We start from the raw sequence: 19,438 nt of genomic DNA, 5'->3' as shown, positions 1-19,438 counted from the left end.
TGGCAAAACAAACCTTGCCCATGGATAGGAAGACTTACCTTTGTAAAAATGTCTATTCTACCAAAACCAATCTATAGATACAATGCAATTCCAATCCAAATTCCAACGACATTTTATAATGTGATGGAGAAACAAATCACCAACTTCACATGGAAGGGAAAGAGGCTCCAGATAAGTAAACCATTATCGAAAAAGAAGAACAAAGTGGGCGGCCTCACTCTACCTGATTTTAGAACCTATTATACAGCCACAATAGTCAAAACAGCCTGGTACTGGTACAACAACAAATACGTAGACCAATGGAACAGAATTGAGAATCCAGACATAAAACCATCCACATATGAGCAGGTGATATTTGACAAAGGCCCCAAGTCAGTAAATTGGGGAAAAGACAATCTTTTTAACAAATGGTGCCGACATAACTGGATATCTATCTGCAAAAAAAAATGCACCATGCACAAAAACTAATTCAAAATGGATCAAAGACCTAAATATAAAATCTAAAACAAGAAAGATCATGGAAGAAAAAATAGGGACAACAGTAGGAGCCCTAATACATGGCATAAACAGTATACAAAACATTACTAAAAATGCAGAAGAGAAACAAGATAACTGAGAGCTCCTGAAAATCAAACACCTATGCTCATCCAAAGACTTCTCCAAAAGAGTAAAAAGGCTACCTACAGACTGGGAAAAAGTTTTTAGCCATGACATTTCTGATCAGTGCCTGATCTCTAAAATCTACATGAAATTGCAAAAACTCAACTACAAAAAGACAAATAACTCAATTAAGTAATGGGCAAAAGATATGAACAGGCACTTCACTAAAGAAGACATTCAGGTAGCTAACAGATACATAAGGAAATGCTCACAATCACTAGCCATTAGAGAAATGCAAATTAAAACTACAAGAGATTCCATCTCACTACAACAAGGCTGGCATTAATGCAAAAAAACAGAAAATAATAAATGTTGGAGAGGTTGTGGAGAGACACTTATACACTGTTGGTGGGAATGTAAAATGGTACAATCACTGTGGAAATCGATTCGGCACTTCCTTAAAAAACTAGAAATAGAACTACCATACAATCGAGCAATCCCACTTCTCGGAATATATCCTAGAGAAATAAGAGCCTTTATAGAACAGATACATGCACACCCATGTTCACTGCAGCACTGTTTACAATAGCAAGAAGATGGAAGTAGCCAAGGTGCCCATTAACAAATGAATGGATAAATAAATTATGGTATATTCACAGAATGGAATATTATGCATCGATAAAGAACAATGAACAATCCGTGAAACATTTCATAACATGGAGGAATCTGAGTGAAATTAGTCAGTTGCAAAAGGACAAATTTTGTATAAGACCACTGTTATAAGAACTGACAAAATAGTTCAAACAGAGAAAAAATATTTTTTGATGGTTACAAGAGGCAGGAGGGAGGGATGGAGGGAACAAAAGGGGTTTTCACTAATTCGATAGTAGACAAATTTTATTTTAGGTGACAGGAAAGACAAGACATAATACAGGAGAGGTCAACACAACTGATCTAAACCAAAAGCAAAGAAGTTTCCGGAATAAACTGAATGCTTGGAAGGCCAGTGTAGCAGGGGCGGGGTTTGGGAACCATGGTTTCAGGGTACATCTAAGTCAATTGGTGTAATAAAATCTATTAAGAAAACATTCTGCATCCCACTTTGGAGAGTAGCATCTGGGGTCTTAAATGCTAGCAAGCCGCCATCTAAGATGCATCAATTGGTCTCAACCCACCTCAAGCAAGGAAGAATGAAGAACACCAAAGACACAGGGTAATTATGAACACAAGACAGAGAAAGGACCACATAAACCAGAGACTACATCAGCCTGAGACCAGAAGAACTAGATGGTGCCCAACCACAACTGATGACTGTCCTGACAGGGAACACAACAGAGAACCCCTGAGGGAGCAGGAGAGCAGTGGGATGCAGACCCCGAATTCTCATTAAAAGACCAGATTTAATGGTCATACTGAGACTAGAAGGACCCTGGAGGTCATGGTCCCTAGACTTTCTGTTATCCCAAGACAGGAACCATTCCCAAAGCCAATTCTTCAGACAGCGACAGGACTGGCCTATGGGATGGAAAATGATACTGGGGAAGAACAAGCTTCTTGGATCAAGTAGACATATGAGACTATGTTGCCATCTCCTGTCTGGAGGGGAGATGAAAGGGCCGAGGGTGCCAGAAGTTGGCTGAATGGACACGAGGAAACAGAGTAGAGGGAAGGAGTGTGCTGTCTCATTAGGGGGAGAGCAATTAGGCATGTATAGCAAGGTGTGTATAAATTTTTGTATGAGACTGACTTGGTTTGTAAACTTTCACTTAAAGCACAATAATTTTTTTTTTTAATTCAAATTACCTTCTCTAATTGATCTTGCGCTCTCTGTAGTTCTTCTATTCTCCTTCTCTCTTTTTCTTGCATTTCCAACTCTAGCTGGAACTCCAGCTGTTGCTAAATATTTAGAAATACATAAGTTTTATTAGAGTCAGATGAATTGAAAGGAGTTGACTCTATCACTCTAAGTGTCTCAGGGTAATTTAGTTTATGTTGCTGTTATTGGGTGCTGTTGAGTCGTTTCTGACTCATAGCAAGCCCATGTGACAGAGTAGAACTGCCCCCTGTGGGTTTTCTTGGCTGTAATCTTTATGGAAACATTACCAGGTCTTTCTTCTGTGGAGTCGCTGGCGGGTTCGAACCTCCAACATTTCGGTTAGTAGCCAAGTGCTTAACTGTTTGCACCACCAGGGCTTATACCCAAAACCAAATACCCATTCCACAGAGTATATGCCAACTCATAGTGACCCTACAGGACAGAGTAGAACTGCCCCACAGGGTTTCCAAGGCTACAATCTTTATGGAAGCAGACCGCCACATCTTTCTCCCACAGAGTACCCAGTGGGTTTGAACTGTCCACCTTTTGGGTAGACCAAAAGTGCCTAACCACTGCACCACCAAAGCTCCTCCAGGGCTTATAAAAAAAAATAGCCACCCAAAATTCAGAAAGGTACAAAAATAAATGTTCACAGCCACCTAACAGTTTAACTTCTACAAATATTTCCTGAAGGAAAGAAAAAAGGAAGCTCCGTAATTGCTAACTGTAGAAAAACACAATTTGTACAAAATCAAGTCATTTTCTGTCCTTCTAGAGGTTCCAAATGAAATGGCAATAATTTCTTTAGATAAAATGATTTTTCTATAAAATAAAAATAATTTATAGAAATAAAACTAATTTCTTTAGATAAAATCTCTTTAAGCACAAATGGGTCTTCATAGAGCCCCACCTTGGTGAAAGAGCAGTGTGTGAGAAAATCTTAAGCATTATTACCTAAAACCACAGATAATAATATATCTGGTCCTAATTCAACATGTATGTCACACTAGAGTAGGGGTCAGCAAACTAAGACCCACATGCCAAATCTGGCCCACCACCTATTTTTGTACAGCCTACTAGCTAAGAATGTTTTTTGTATTTTTAAATGGTTGAAGAAAATCAGAAGAATAGTAACATTTCATGACACAGGAAAATTATATAAAATTCAAATTTCACTGTCAGTAAATACACTTTTAGTCAAGCAGAGCCAGGTTCATTCCCTTGTGTTTTGCCTGTGACTACTCTTGCGCTACAACAAAGTTCAGTGGCTGCTCTAGGGACCGAATGCAGCGCTCTCATCACCTTGTGCTGCGCTACAAATCACAAAGACATGGTTACAATGCAACAGTGTACAGGCATCATCACCCCATAACTTTTTTTTATTATTATTATCAGTGTATACTTATCATTCAAAGCAAGAAAAGAAGTGGACTTTAAATGTCATACTTTTCAGACACAGTGCAGTGTGGATTATTTTGCCGTCAAATTCAATGGCAAAGCATGGTATTTATTATGCAATGACACTGTGTGATACAATACATACCAGCATTACCAAACTAGGCCCTCACGACAATATTCCTACGTACGGGAAAGCAACAGCCGGAAAAATCTGAACATTTACAACAGTATGTCTCATCACAGCAGAATTTCTTCAGAAAAATAAAATGAGGCTGCAACAAAGGTATGTTTCCAACTGACTCATTTGTTAGCCAAGCAAGGAAAACCATTTGCCAATGGTGAGTTAATTAAACATGCTTGATTGCAGCAGCCCAAGAAATGTATCCAGAGACAGCAAATGTGTCTGAGGTGATTAGCCTCTTGGTGAGAACAGTTGAAGCTGACCACATTGACAGAAAAATCCATACATTCAACTAAAAAACAAAGCAAATGATTCTGAGTGGTTTTCCTTGGCGCCTGATGACCCACCCAACAGATGTTGCCAACACTGCTCAGATGCTGTTTACTACAGGAGTCAATGCTGAGTTTGAAGCGACTAAAGAGTTGGCTTCTACGAACAGTCTTCATGGAACAACTACAGGCAAGAATATTTTCAAAGCTGAGAAGCCCTGACTTGGTACAACCTGAAGTGAAATCTGCTAAGGCTTGTTACAACTAATAGTGGTAAAAATAACATGTGAAACATAAAAAGACTTAGCTGGACATATTTTAAACACTTGAAGGGTCTATTAAAGTCTATGATTAGTCATTGCATTATTCAACAGCAGCTACTGTGTAGAAAATACCTGAATCTCTCATGGATTATTAGGCCAGTAGTGTTTTTTTAGTGTCAACAGTGGCCTTGTGGATTTATCTATCATCAGTTCCAAGAATTTCTGTCAGAAATAAAAGCTGAATAGAACCTGACTTGCCCACCACATATCTTAACAGTGGTAAAATTTATTATAAATTTGTTGGCCAAGACACATATTTCTCTGAATGAAAAGAACCACAGCCACTATTATTGAACATTAAATGGTTTTGGAAATTAGATTTTGCTGTAGGCTTGACAACGTTTCTTAATTGCACCTAAGATTATAAGGCAGGACATTGTTTATATGTGAGCTTATACTGCAATAAAGTCATTTCAACAACTAGTGTTGTTTGAATCACAGGTAATGTCAAGCTGCTTTATGTACTTTCTGTGCTGTCAAAAGTTAAGACAAGAAACTAGATCTTCACTCCACGCAAATTTGCGGTGGGTATGTTTTCCAAGCTGAAACTTCAGGGTGTCCAGACCTCAATGTAAGCGCAAAGGAAATTCCTATATTTCAAAATCGACTTAACTGTGCAATTGAGAAGCTTCTACCACCTTCAATTGCAAGGGACTCATCTACAAGGTAATGGCACGCTAAAGGACAAATATCAAGAAAAGAAACGAACAGAATTCTACAAATGCCTTCCAGGAGATGCACACGCCCAATTAAAATTAAATGCAGGTAGATTCATATCAATATTTGGTAGCGCTATCTGTGTGAAAAGACATTATCAAGGATGAAACACATAAAATCTCACTACAGATCGACATTAATAGCTTAATATTTTCAACCAATTTTGACAGTAGGGAACACTAACTTTGAACTCCAATTGAGTGAAATGTTATCGGACAAAAAAAAAAAAAGAATTTCATTCTTCCCCAAAGAAAACCTCTACTACAAAAAAGGTATTCAATAATTGTCATTACTGTTATTATTAGAATTTTAATTCCATCATAAAACTTTTATGGAAATTTGTATTCTCTCTTGTTATATAAACCCCAAAAAACCAAAAAAAAAAAAAACCCCACTTGTAAGTACCTCAATAATAGCCTCAATTTTGCCGCTTGGCCTGTAAAGCTTAAAATATTTACTCTTTGGCACTTTACAGAGTTTCCCAACCTCTTTACTAGAAAATTATTTCTTACCACCAGTCAGGCACCATCTTACAGATAAACTAAGGTCATCCCATTAAAAGTATTTTTAAAATAATACCTTTTTTAAAAATGGATTATAAACAGTGATTAATATTTATTCACAAAAGGTTTTTAAAGGTAATTTCTTGGTATTCCTAACTGTACTTTACCCCATTAAGATAAATGCGATGAGGTTAGGAAGCCAAAATGTTGATGCAGTATCATTTCAATCAACTTTCAGACAGTGGTCAAGGAAGTGAAATAACTCCATCTCTCAACAGTCATACAAAGCATAGCTGTCAAATAGCAACCAGATTGGTTAGCATAACCAGTTTCTTAACGTTTTCAGGAAATTTTCAAAACTCAATTCCTTCCTTTATACACAAAGTCATTAGAAAGCCATTCAAAAATAAATATAAGTTTTTACTTCAAAAAATAAGATCCTAAATAGAAAATGGCAATAAAAATACTTCCCTGTTCACAGGGAACTGGGCTTCCTGGAGAGCTCAAAAAATGTCAAGAAATTTCAAGTCAGCAATACAGACTACAAGGACAACTGCTCTCGAGGCCAGCAGCGGGGTGGCCGGAGTCATGAACTTTCAGCTCACAGGACTCGGGGTACCCCAAGAGACCTGTTTCTCTCCATCCCAGGCTTACTCTCTCTTAAGCTCTTTTCTATCAGTGGTTCTCTCCACATGCCCCTTCTCCTTCTCCCATCGATTTCTCCAACCAATACATTTTTTAACTGGTCTGGCCATAAAATCTTCTCCAGAATATTATTATGTCTTCCATGCCCAATACAATGTTTAGTGTTCAGTGCACAGTGGATTATTTCATACTTACCAACATATGGCTATTTCTAGTATTGCCAAACTTCATCTAAGTAAAGGTAGATGAGTCCAAGAAAGCTAAGTATCCCCCCATTCATGATGTTATTGCCATGGGGAAAGAGAACTGATGAGTTCTCCTTATTCTGATAGAAAGGGGGACAGATACCAGCTACAGGATCTGGTATTGGAGGAAAAGCGACCCTCATTTGAAGTTTGGGGCTGCTGCAGCAGACATCTTGTCTGTTTGGGTGACAGTGTGACACCCAAGTCAACACTTGCAACGTCCCTCAAGAATAAGCTAAAATGACTGAAAATGAAGGCTCATAGGCAGCAAAGTGTTCTACAACTGTATCCATCTAGGGGTAGCACTCTCAAATACCTAGAATTTTTCACCTTGGTCTCAAGGATAGGAGATTAGGCAGAGAAAATTTAATTTTTAATTTTGGTAAAATATATATAACAAAAATTTGCCATTTAACCATATTTAAGTATGTGATTCAGTGACATTCATATTCATCACACTGTGCAACTACAATCACTATTTCCAAAAGCTTTTCACCACCTCAAACGGAAACTCAGTATCCCTTAAAGAACTCCCATTCTCCCCTCCCTTCAGCCCCAGGTAACCACTAATCTACTTTCTGTTGCTATACATTTGCCTATTCCAGGTATTTTTATGTCTGACTTATTTCACTTAGCATAATGTTTTCAAGGTTCATCCATGTCATAGCATCTATCACAACTTCATTTCTCTTTATAGATGAGTAATATTTTGTTGTATGGATATACCACATTTTGTTTATTCATTCATCTGTTGATGGACACTGGCAGAGAAGCTATTTGCCAGGCCTATATTTTCCTTTTTACCCACACATTCAGATAGGTTTCTTTCCCTTTCTTAAATGTATAGTCTAGACTAGTCAAGTCCTTAACTTGGAAGAACTATAGAGGTGGCTTGAATTTAGTTCAAAAGCTCTCTCTAAATAAAATTGGTTCCAGGAGCCACTCAAGAACTTTTCTAACTTATACTCCATGATCTATCCCTTCAGCCATTCTCTTACCAACACATTCAGCTCCCCAATCCTGTTATTCAAACCTACTTGAGTGTCTGCTTCTTCCACATCTTCAGTGAAGTATCTAAGTCTAGGTGGAGAAAACCACACAATCACATGAGCAAACCAAATGGACCACTATGAATGCTTGGTCTCCAACAAGACCAGGGCTCTCAATGCTGCCAAGGAAAGCTGAGCTTCCCTGATCAACTCTCTCTTCCATTCTCATTTCAAACCTTCACCACTCTGCCCGCACCTCCTACCTTACTGCCTCATTCTTGACAGATGATCATGGTCCCTACTTCATAAGGAAGACAGAAACCATCACACAGAAACTGCACCCAACTTCATGCCATCAAACCTGCATGCCTCCATACACCTACACCGTCCTCTTCTCTTTCTTCCTGTTATAATCAAAGAAGTGCCCTTCTACCTGCCTCACCTATGTTCCAGACCCCATTTCCTCTTGTCTCCGTGGAAATCTGACTCCATAAATCATCTTCTCTAATGTCAACCACCTGCCTCTACTGTGTTCCTTTAGAAAAAAATTAAAAAAAAAATCCTACTTCCCAGAAAACCTTATTAAAAGTACTACCTACACCCACCATCTCCCCTGTTTGCCACCCCCCCGCCCTCCGCCAACGCCACCAGTGGCCCTGAGTGAGCATTGGCCAGTCCTGTTCTTAATCAACCATCAGCAGACATGCTGACCACTCATGTCTCACTGGCACACTCTCTCCCCAGGCATCTGCAACAGCACTCTTGGGTTTTCCTCCTACCCCACTGCTGCTTTTTCTCCAGCAAAGAAAGCACACATGTACATAAAGGTAAAGGCATTAGAGAGCCACAGCTAAGCAAGTAACCAGGGACAGGTAGTCTTTCAAAGTTTCAGTGTATCACACAAGGCTGAAAGCCCTAATTCCACAGACACCTGTGAACTCATCTTACTTGTCTCACCTGCTGAAACATGAGCTCCTCTGCTTTGAGCCTCTCCATCATCTCCTGTTCCAAAAGAGCTAACTCTCTTTCACGCTCCAACTCGGCCATTTCCTTTTCTTTCTAGCATTGTTTAAAAGCAATATCATATGATTAATAAGAGAAAAAACAGTTTGTAAAAACATTTTTGAAATCATTTAAGTTACCAACAATAGGGAAAGAGTTAAGCAAATTATAGTCTATTAATCTGGAAAATCTATAATTACTTGGGAAGATGTTATTTTATTTGAGCGAAGCATAAAATTAAAATTATACATTGAGTATGATCACAAGTATGTAAAAAAATCTACAGACAAATGTGTGGAAAAAAGAATAAATGAAAATACATAAAAATATAAATAGAGGTCTTCTTTGGGTATTGTTTTTGTTTTTCATGTTGTCTAAGTTTTTGTATAATGAATATATTATTTTTATAATGGAAAGAAGAAAAAATACTGAACTTTAAAAAAAGCAGACAAATTGGACCAATTATTTTACTCTTCTAATTTTCTAAAAGGAAAGCAATACTTACCATTTGTTCCATGGTCACATTTTCCTTATACTTGTAAATCCACAATGCCAAATACTCTATTGGATCCACTGGGCGAATTCTTGCCACTTCTGCAAGACCCTGAGTTAGACATGTCCCAAGGTGTTTCTGAAGATAGAGTGACTCCATTTCTAACTCCTAAATATAAATGCCTAAAAAAATAAATGTTTTGAATCAGTGCAGGAAATTTCCGATTAAGGCACCAAACCAAAAAAAAAAAAAAAAAAACCACCTGGTCAAGCCGATTCTGACTTACAGTAACCCCACAGTGTTCCCAAGACTGTAAATCGCTATGGAAGAGGATTGCCACATATTTCTCCCTCGGAGTTGCTGGTGGTTTCAAACCTCCGACCTTTTAGTTAGCAGTCAATTGCTTTAACCACTGCGCCACCAGGGCTCCAATTAAGGCACAGTAAGACAATCAAGCCCATGGAAGCAGCAGTCAAGAAATCAAAAGACACACTGCATTGGGCAAATCTATTAAAAAAGACCTCTTTAAAATGTTGAAAACCAAAAATGTCACCTTGAACACTAAGGTGCACCTGACCCAAGCCATGGCATTTTCAATCGCCTTATATGGATGCAAAATCTGGATGATAAATAAGGAAGGCCAAAGAAGAATTGGCCAAAGAAATCTTGGCAAAGAATATTGAAATACCATGGACTGTCAAAAGAACAAACAAATCTGTCTTGAAAGAAGTACAACCAGAATGCTCCTTAGAAGCAAGGATGGTGAGACTACGTCTTACATATTTTGGACATGTTATCAGCAAAAATCAATCCCTGGAGAAGGACATCACGCTTGGTAAAGCAGAGGATCAGAGAAAAAGAGGAAGACCTTCAATGAGATTGACTGACACAGTGGGTGCAACAATGAATTCAAGCATAACAATTGTGAGAATGGTGCAGAACCAGGCAGTGTTTTGTTCTATTGTACCTAGGGTCCCTATGAGTCGGAACTGACTTGAGACGGCACCTAACAACAATAGTAAAGTCCAGCAGGCCAACAATGTATTATACCCTATCACCAGTCATTGATGCCTACCATCAGAGATGTTACAAGCATGCTGGCCCCAGGAAACTTCTAAGAGTTTCCAAAAAGCTTCTACAGAAGTCACTACAACTAAAATATTTTCAAAATCCTGATGAGCCCTCAAGCCCCAGAGAGAGAAAAGGGATACTGATTATTACTATTGCAATTATTATTTATTGCAAGAAGACTGTATACCAAGCAACGCACTGTCTCACTTAATCCCTACAACTTATCTGAAAAGTGGGTCTCATTATCCCCATTGTGCAGATGAGGAAACCCAGGCACAAAGAGCTTAATTCAACAGTTCGGGATCGAAGAGCTGGCACATAGTGGAGGTGAGATTTGTACCTGCAAGATGTAGAACCACCTTGCAATTTGGCTTTTGTTCTGGGTTCTTGAGAGCTGGACCACACCTGAGGCTAATGAGTGGGGTCTGAGCAGACCAAGAGGGGCCATCTGGGGGTCTGATGTTGACTAAGCCTCAGGAGGGATGAAACAATCTATCATGGCCACTAGTGGAGGCTGATAAGTGTCCTGAACTGAAAGGCTCAGATGAGCTTCCTGGTTGGTGACCATGCATGAGAGAGGGTAACGCTTCCTCTTTGGGACATGGAATCTTCACTTTGTGACACTCCACCTCCACCAGACCTCACCTTATGCGTCTCTTCATTTGTATCCTTTTTGGTTGTAGTAAATCTGTAGTTTTAAGTATGGTACACTCACCATAAGATTCTTTGAGTCATTCCAGCAAATTAACAAATCCACAGGGGCAGTGAGAACCAGCAGGGGCTGGCATCCGCCTATATGAAGGACAGTGTCTAAATTGTGGGGTCTAATCTAGCTTTGGGTGGATAGGTATATGAGAAGGCTGCTGGTCTGAAGGACGGTGTCCATTTGACTTGAGCTCTGACCTACCCCTGGGTGGGTAGGGTTGAAGAGAGCGTGTGCCACTTGGGTGGCTGGCATGCAATGAGGATGGGGAAGTGGGAAGGTGAGGACTAGATCCATTTCCACAATTTGGGGGTTGGATTCATGCTGATCCTTACCATGCAGTTAGCAGAGAAGGTGGAATTTGCTCACTTTGACCCTTGCTTACTGCAGTACGCAACTCTTGATTCCAGAGCCCTCACTCTGACTGAACTAAGATGCTGATTCCAAGCCATGAGAGCCATTTTTATAAAACATCACAATATTCCACCTCTTAAAAAAAAAATTCCATGACTCTCCATGGCCAGTCCTCAAATAACAGCTTAATAGACTCCTGACCATCTGGCCCCAATTCTCCTTTCAGGCGCCTCCAGATCTCTCTGCTGCCCCGACATGTCCTGAACACCCTGCATCTCTGCTGGTCATGCCCTTTTATGGAATTTAGACTCCTCGAAAAAGCTGATGAAATGTGTTCATTATTCAACAAATATATACTGAATGCCTATCAACAATATGGTCCCTGGGTGGCACAAATGGTTTGCACTCAGCTACTAATCAAAAGGTTGGCAGTTCAAACCCACCCAGTGGCACCACAGAAGAAAGGCCTGGTGATCTGCTTCCATAAACACTACAGCCAAGAAAACCCTATGGAGCAATTCTACTCTGCACCACATAGGGTTATCATGGGTCAGAATCAACTTGACAGCAATGGCTTTTTTGTGTGTGTTTGTATTCAACAAATACAAACTGAGGCACCTTGACAGATGCTGGGAATACAAAACACAGTCTCTGCCCTCATGGAGCTTACAGGTGAGTAGGGAAGACAAACATTAATCAAATATTAACATCAATAAATGAATGTAAAATTGAAATTGTCATGAGTACTATGCAAACCAGATAACAGGAGGATTTGACCCAGTTGGAAAAGTCAAGGAGAGCTTTCCTGAGGGGTGATGTTCAAACTAAGATTTGAAGGAACAGTAAAAGTCATCCCAGCAAGGAGAAGCAACAGCCTTCCAGGTATGGGAAAAGGCGCTGGTATAGGAGTGAGCATGCGGTCAACACAGCAAAGAGAAGGCAGAGCCTTCCAGGTAAGAGAAAAGGCGTGGTATAGGAGTTAGTGTACAGGCATGGGGACAGAGTGCCAGGCTGTCCACATCCTGCTCCTAGTCCAATGCACCTGACATTTTATATTAAGATCTCAGAAACACTGACATCCTGAGATCTATGCATAGACCCCCAATACTGCTCTTCTCTCATGCAATGCTGATGGGAGTGCAAAATGGTATGGGGGGAATTTGGCAGACTCTACACATGTCTTCTCTGCGACCCCACAATCTCACTCTGGGATCCTAGCTCAAAGATCCTAGCTCAAAGATACACCTGTAAAAATACGAAACGACATATGCACGAGGTTATTTTGCACCACTGCTTAGAATAGCCAAAGACTGGGAAACTACTCAATTATTCATCAACAGGAGATCGATGATACACAGCAACACCATCAATTACTATGCAGATGTAAAAGAATGAGGAAGACCTCTAAAACAGGGAGGGACATTCAGGACATTAACAAAGCAAGGTGCAGCAAGTATATATAGCATGCCATCCTTTGTATTAGCAACAGCAGTGAGAAAGGAATGCCGTGTGTGTAAAAATTAAAAACTCTACAGACCAAAAGCAAACTGGTACAAATGAACCTAACTCCCCATCAGGTTGGCACTGGTGTCCTAACCACACAGGGAAAAGATTACAGCTGACTTTGGAACACAGTATCTTCACTGTACTTCTCTAAAAACAGAAGAAACTACAAAGATATCTCAACTTCATTTGAAGTGGAGTAACATAAAAGAGGGAAGGGCCTCCTGCCGCTGCTCCTCAAAAATAAAACACGCGGGAAGGGGGCAGGGTCCCTAATGCGGGAGATTAAGAGTAGGAACGGGTCCACGGTGTGCTGCAGCCCATCATCAGTGGGACTTGGGCGGGGCTCGTCACCTCACTTGGCATCTGTTCCCTGTCCACGAAATGGTGATAGTACCCATTTCACAGAGTTGTTGAAAGGAATGCTATTTTTCATATACACCAATAGGCAGCATCTTGGATCAAAAGAAGAAAGCCCCTTCCCACAGAAACAGCCGCCTCAAATCTGGAGAAGGTGCCACAAGAGACAGACTGAGATGCCTCGCCCAAACCAGGGAGACAGATCCAGGTAGGGCTGCCAGATTAAGCAAATAAAAATACAGGACACCCAGTGAAATTTGAATGTCAGCTAAACAGCGAATAATTTTGTATTACACTATATCCATTTCCGTCCAGTCGAATTCCGACTCATAGCTACCCTATAGCACAGAGTAGAGCTGCCCCACAGGGTTTCCAAAGAGTGGCTGGTGCATTCCAACTGTCGACCTTTTGGTTAGCAGCCGAGCTCTTAATCACTGCGCCACCAGGGTACTGAAATGTTTTTCGTTGTCTATCTGAAGTTCAAATTTAATTGGGCGTCCGGTGTTTTATCTGGCAAATCCCTACACAAGGCGCGCTCCCCGAGGACGAGGGAGGAAGAGGAGGAGGAGGAAGAGCAGCTGGCAAACGGGACCCCAGGTGCGGAGCTAACCCTCACATGGCCTTTGGGCGCCCCCTTAGCCCTAGGCTCCTAGCAACGTCTGTCAGAACCGCCTCTGCCCGCTGCGACCCAAGGAAAGTGGGACGAACCTTTCTCGGACCACTGCGCCTGCGTTCTCGATGCGCACGCCGCACGCACGCGCCGAACTCCTGCCGGCTATCCGCGTCCCGTCGCTAGGCAGCAAACTCGCGCACCCCAGAAGCCAAAGGGAGCGCGCCACAGAGAGGAGAAGCGCGCGGGTGGGTGAGCCCAGGAGCGCGCGAAAGGGCGAGGAGCACGACATAAAGAGGAGGCGGTGCGCACGCGAGCGCGCGCGGGGTGGAGGGATGCGGCATAGACACTGTGAGGAGCGTCGGAGGAGCAGAGGAAGTGAGCTGAGGGATTCTGGGAGAGGAAGGGTTGGTGGGCTCCGGGAGAAGCAGGGAGGGGCGCCTGCTTAGGGTAAGTGCTTTCTCCAGGTAGTCAACTCCACGGCAACTGGTTTGATTTTATGTACTAGTCACCATGTATTATCTCTTTTGATCCTCTCAATTTTTGAGGTACATTTGTTATTTCTCTTTTACAGATGAGGAAGCGGGAGCTCAGATAAACTGACTTGCTGAAGATCACAGGAGAACCAGGACTGGAACTTGGTCTGGTTCCACAGTCTACGTTCATACTGCCACCGTATACTGCCTCGTAAACGTATGGTGTTACAGGTCTTTGAACCTATTGGTTGGGACGGAACCCCTGCTGAGAGTTTGCATTCTTTACAAGTTCCCAGGTGATGCTAAAGCTGCTGGTTAGGGGCCAGTTCTAAGAGCCACTAGTAGAGCTGTGGTTCTCAAAGCTTATTATACATAAGAATCACCAGGGGATCTTGTTAAAATGTGGATTCTGAATCGTATACCTGGGGCCTGAACGAACTGGTTGGAAGCCAGTATGACCCAGGCTACATTACCTCCAGCTCTCGAAATCTGATTAAAAGTAAATCAAAGGGCAAGTAAATCAAAAGTAAATAAAGTAGTTTTCTGCTTAAGTAGTAGAAAGTGGAGTATAGTATTAGGTGTGGCAGCGCCCTTGACCAGCAGTAGCTGCAGGGCCTGTTAGTTTGCCTCCTCCTGCCCTAGGCTTCTTGTGAAATAAATAAGCCTTTGTATCTGTGGGTTTTATCTGTGTCATAGGAGCCCTGGTGGTGCAGTGGTTAAAGCACTCAGCTGCAAACTTAAAGGTCAGTGGCTCAAGCCCACCAGCTTCTCTGCAGGAAAAAGATATGACAGTCTACTTCCATAAAGATTTACACTCTTGGAAACCCTATGGGGCAGTTCTACTCAGCCCCGTAGGGTTACTGTGAGTCAGAATTGACTCAAGGGCAGTGGGTTCGGGTTTGGATCTAGGTCATAGGTGACTGTGGGTTCCAGTGTCACAAAACCACGGCTCCCTAACCCAAGGGTGTAAGTGTGTAAGTGGAGGCCTGTAGCCATCCCTAACCATCAATGTATTTCCTCTGAGGCCTGATGACCCCCTAGAACCTTTTGTTTGCTGGAGAGCATTAGGAAAAAGCTCACTTGAAGATAAGAGCTACTGGCAAGTCTCCTTTGTTGGCTCTTCTGGGGCAGGGTGGAATCCAGAAACATCTCATATTTATCCTGAAATGAATCATGAGTTGGTTAGAATGTGTCCATTTCTTAAACCAACAGTGGGACTCTGCTTGGATTTTTTCCCAGGCCCCACAGAATGGAAACGGGGTACCTGAAGAGATGCTTTGGAAATTGCCTGGCCCAGGCACTGGCAGAGGTGGCAAAGGTTCGGCCCAGTGACCCAATAGAGTACTTGGCTCACTGGCTTTATCATTATCGGAAAACCACAAAGGCAAAAGAAGAGGTATGTATGTGCACTGGCTCTCCTTTGGGGGGCTTCCAGCTTTCTCTAGAGTAATTCTGGAGCTTGCCTGGGGAGTTTCTTGGCTTGGGCCCAGAAGTGTGGATAGTCTGGGGGCTGCAGAGAGAATCCAACCCAAGGATGCTGTGGAGTTGATGGATTTAGAGCTACTAGGAGAATAAAGCTAGTTATAGGAGCGAGCTGGGCAGGCATGAAGGGCTGAGGTCTGTCAGCAAGGAGGGCGGGCTCTTTTGTACTTGCCACCTGGGTACTGAACTGATTCAGCTCTGTCACATCACCTAGAGCATGCAAGAGAAGACCCAGCTGAAAGAGGAGTATGACAAGAGTCTTCAGGAAACAGAAATGGCAGAAATGGTGAAACAAGGAGAGTATCAAATTCAACAGAAAGATGAAAAGGATCACAAGGTAGGAAGGAGGAAATGAGCACTGGGCACAGACATCACACAAATGGAGACCAGGACGTCAACAAGTAGCCTGCCGCAGTCCAGTGCACGTGAGCCTCCCAGTAGCCCGCCTTTTGCTCTGTAGTTACATACTTACCTGTAAATCAATCTTACAATCCCTGTCTATGAAAAAGAAATCTTAAAGGGCAGTTCCATTTTAGGTTCCAGGAAATACCATTGATGTTATTAGTTTAAAAAATTAGATTTTTAAGAAATCTAATAACTTCACCTGGAAAAATATAGCTTCATACAAGATGCTTTGCCTTCTTTTAAAAATTTGTTTAATATTTTTCAGAAACCAAATATGGTTATCAGTGTATAGTTCAGATATTTTATTTCATGCAAGCTATTTATATATGTATTTTGTTCATTGTGTGCTACTTACTTTTGCACGTACTTACTTTTGCACCAAGCCACAGATGCCTCCTCTATGAAGCTGTAATGTTGAAATAATTGGAAATAATTGTGGACTAGCATATCTTTTATTTTCCACAGTTTTATGGCACAATCTCCTGAACAGTGTCTTGGGTCATTTTATGCATTCTACAAAGTACACCTGAATAGGGAATTGACTTAATTGCAATTTTGGACTTGATACCTGAGATCATTTTAACTATCACTATGTCCTATGAACTGAAATCTTTAATGCAGTCTGTACAATTCACTAGCTTTTGCATAAGCAATGCTAGTTGTATAACCCAGTGCCCATTGCTGTCGAATCTGTTCTGACTCATAGCGACCCTATAGGACAGAGTAGAACTGCCCCACAGAGTTTCCAAGGAGCACTTGGTGGATTCAAACTGCTGACCTTTTGGTTAGGATTTCCAAACCCAACTTTTTTTAAGATGTGAAAACGTTACAAGCTTATGTACATTTATACTAATATGCTCAACTTTCCTAATAACAGTTAAGATTTATTTTTGAAGTCTGGATGTTTTATAAATATATTAAATCAAAAGAAAGATGGTTTCACGCCATTATTTGACATAGTCCAAGGGACCTCTCCCTCTGGGATGATACAGTCTTTGAACAATAATTGGAGGATGGGAGAGATGAGGTCATTTAATAGAAGTTGCCCTCACCTTGCCACCCACTCTAGCCCTTTTCTAACACATGCTTCACTGTTAACAGAAATATATGTAAGGCAGAGAGAGACCCCAAAATGAAATGCCACCCTTGTTTTATGGTGCCTTTACTAAAGAATACTTTGCTCGTGCCAATATTTTGAATTGTCCCCTTGTATTTTTTATTACACTCAGGAGGTTTAAACCCTGTAGCAATATTCCTTAATAATATTTGGATGAGTAAAAGGCATGTCATTCCTTTGCCAGGTGTGAGACAAAAGTAATTGTAAGGAAAAATGGGAAATGAGAGCTAGCACGATGCCTGGACCAAGTGCAAGTTCTCGGTGTTAGGAAAGAGTTTATATGCAAGTTGTAGTTATGGAAATTGATTCCCTTTGTTAGAAAAAAATAAAGAGAATCAAACAGTAATCGAAAACAACAGTGAATTTGCTTACCTGGCAAGGGAGAGCCATGACATTCAGGTGCAAGTTACTCTCCAAGTAAAAGATGAAAAGGCTAGATGAAGGCAAACAGGTGGTCGTTATGTTGTTGTTAGCTGCAGGTCAGAACTGAGTTGGGTCTGACTCATAGCTACCTTATGTACAACAGAAGGAAACATTGCCCAGTCCTTTGCCATCCTCACAATTGTTGCTATGTTTGAGCCCATTGTTGCAGCCACTGTGTCAATCCATCTCATTGAGGGTCTTCCTCTTTTTCATTGACCCTCTACTTTACAAAGCATGATGTCCTTCCCCAATGACTGATCTCTGCCGATAACATGTCCAGAGTACGTGAAACAAAGTCTTGCTGTCCTGTCCTCGCTTCTTAGGAACATTCTGGCTATACTTCCTCCAAGACAGATTTGTTCGTTCTTCTTGTAGTCCATGGTATATTCAGTATTCTTCCCCACCACTGTAATTCAAAGGCATCAATTCTTCTTGGTCTTCCTTATTCGTTGTCGAGCTTTCAAATGCATATGAGGTAATTAAAAATACCATGGCTTGGGTCAGGCACACCTTAGTCTTCAAAGTGACTTCTTTGCTTTTTAACACTTTAAAGAGGTCTTTTGCAGCAGTTTTGCCCAGTGCAATACGTCATTCTTCAGACAGTGTCCTGCTGCTGTTCACAAGGTTTTCAACGGCCAGTTTTTTAGAAGTAAATCACCAGTCCTTCTTGCTAGTCTTTCTTAGTCTGGAAGCTCCACTGAAACCTGTCCACCATGGGTGACCCTACTGATATTTGAAATACTGATGGCATAGCTTCCAGCATCACAGCAACACACAAGCCACCACAGTAAGATAAACTGACAGACGAGTGGTAGAAAGAGGTGAAGGTACATCAAATAAGATGAAATTCTAAATTTTGATTTCTGATTGGCTCATGAAGTGGATTGAAAACGTTTCCTTGCTATTGGTCACCTTCAGATTTGGTGTCACTAGTGCTGGGAAACCTGGGAACCTAGCGTGGGTTACATAAGATTTCAGCATGCCTGCTGTTTTAGCTGGCATAGTGGTTAAGAGTTTGGCTGCTAACCAAAATGTTGGCAGTTCTAATCCTCCAGCCACTCCTTGGAAACCCTATGGGGCAGTTCTACTCTGTCATGTAGGATCACTATGAGTCAGAATCGACCCGACAGCAACAAGTTTGGTGTTTTGGTTTGGCTAGTTTAGCTGATGGGCTTACATACTATATCTTTATGCAAATAATGCAAGCCTTCTCCATTTGTTTGCCAACTGCTCCCTCCACCATGAAGTATTTTCATAAACGCCAGTTTTTTTTTACATGTTGCTGTAAGAAAAGTTAGCAGAGACTGCTTACAAAAATACCTTGTGGGGGGAGTGAGCAGTTGGCAAATAAATATAGAAGATGCATGTTATTTGCATAAGAATGTGGTACACATAGCAGAAGTTTGGCGAGATTTTTTCTTAGTGTACCTGTATTAAAACCATCTTTCTTGAGGAACCCTGGTGGTGTAGTGGTAAAACACTCTGCTGCTAATCGGAAAGTTGGCAGTTCGAACTGCAGGAGAAAGATGTGGCAGTCTGCTTCCATAAATTTACAGCCTTGGAAACCCTGTGGGACATTTCTACTCTGTTCTGTACAGTTGCTATGAGTCAGAATTGACTCCACAACAGTGAGTGTGTGTGCCGTATCTTTACTTGCATATACCTTAGAGTTCCTGGATAGTGCAAATGGTTAGTGCACTCTGCATTAGCAGCCAAAAGATTGGAGGTTCAAGACCACCCAGAGACACCCCGA

At 41.4% G+C, this 19,438-nt stretch overlaps 2 protein-coding genes across 5 annotated transcripts in view; one reads left to right on the top strand and one right to left on the bottom strand.

Annotated features, from left to right (window-relative positions):
• The window catches only part of DYDC1 (DPY30 domain containing 1), a 42,529-nt gene extending 28,563 nt beyond the window's left edge, over nucleotides 1–13,966 (bottom strand). Inside the window, exons 1-4 of the mRNA XM_049894730.1 lie at nucleotides 13,881–13,966; nucleotides 9,194–9,363; nucleotides 8,644–8,745; nucleotides 2,404–2,496 (exon numbers count right to left, since the gene is read on the bottom strand). Coding sequence (XP_049750687.1) covers nucleotides 2,404–2,496; nucleotides 8,644–8,745; nucleotides 9,194–9,340 — 342 coding nt within the window. The 5' untranslated portion in view covers nucleotides 9,341–9,363; nucleotides 13,881–13,966. The remainder of the gene's footprint in view (nucleotides 1–2,403; nucleotides 2,497–8,643; nucleotides 8,746–9,193; nucleotides 9,364–13,880) is intronic.
• A 15-nt stretch (nucleotides 13,967–13,981) lies between these two features.
• The window catches only part of DYDC2 (DPY30 domain containing 2), a 29,514-nt gene continuing 24,057 nt past the window's right edge, over nucleotides 13,982–19,438 (top strand). For all 4 annotated transcript variants that reach the window (XR_007518513.1, XM_049894731.1, XM_049894733.1 and 1 more), the window contains exons 1-4: nucleotides 13,982–14,160; nucleotides 14,357–14,554; nucleotides 15,498–15,654; nucleotides 15,955–16,077. Coding sequence is in view for 3 of the 4 variants with exons in the window: in XM_049894731.1 (XP_049750688.1) it covers nucleotides 14,478–14,554; nucleotides 15,498–15,654; nucleotides 15,955–16,077 (357 nt within the window). In the remaining variant the exon portion in view is untranslated. The remainder of the gene's footprint in view (nucleotides 14,161–14,356; nucleotides 14,555–15,497; nucleotides 15,655–15,954; nucleotides 16,078–19,438) is intronic.

Source organism: Elephas maximus, chromosome 8 (genome assembly GCF_024166365.1).
Source record: "Elephas maximus indicus isolate mEleMax1 chromosome 8, mEleMax1 primary haplotype, whole genome shotgun sequence".
NCBI classification, from domain to species: Eukaryota; Metazoa; Chordata; class Mammalia; order Proboscidea; family Elephantidae; genus Elephas; species Elephas maximus.
The sequence above is the reverse complement of the archived record's forward strand: the minus strand, read 5'-3'. Positions and strand labels throughout refer to the sequence as shown.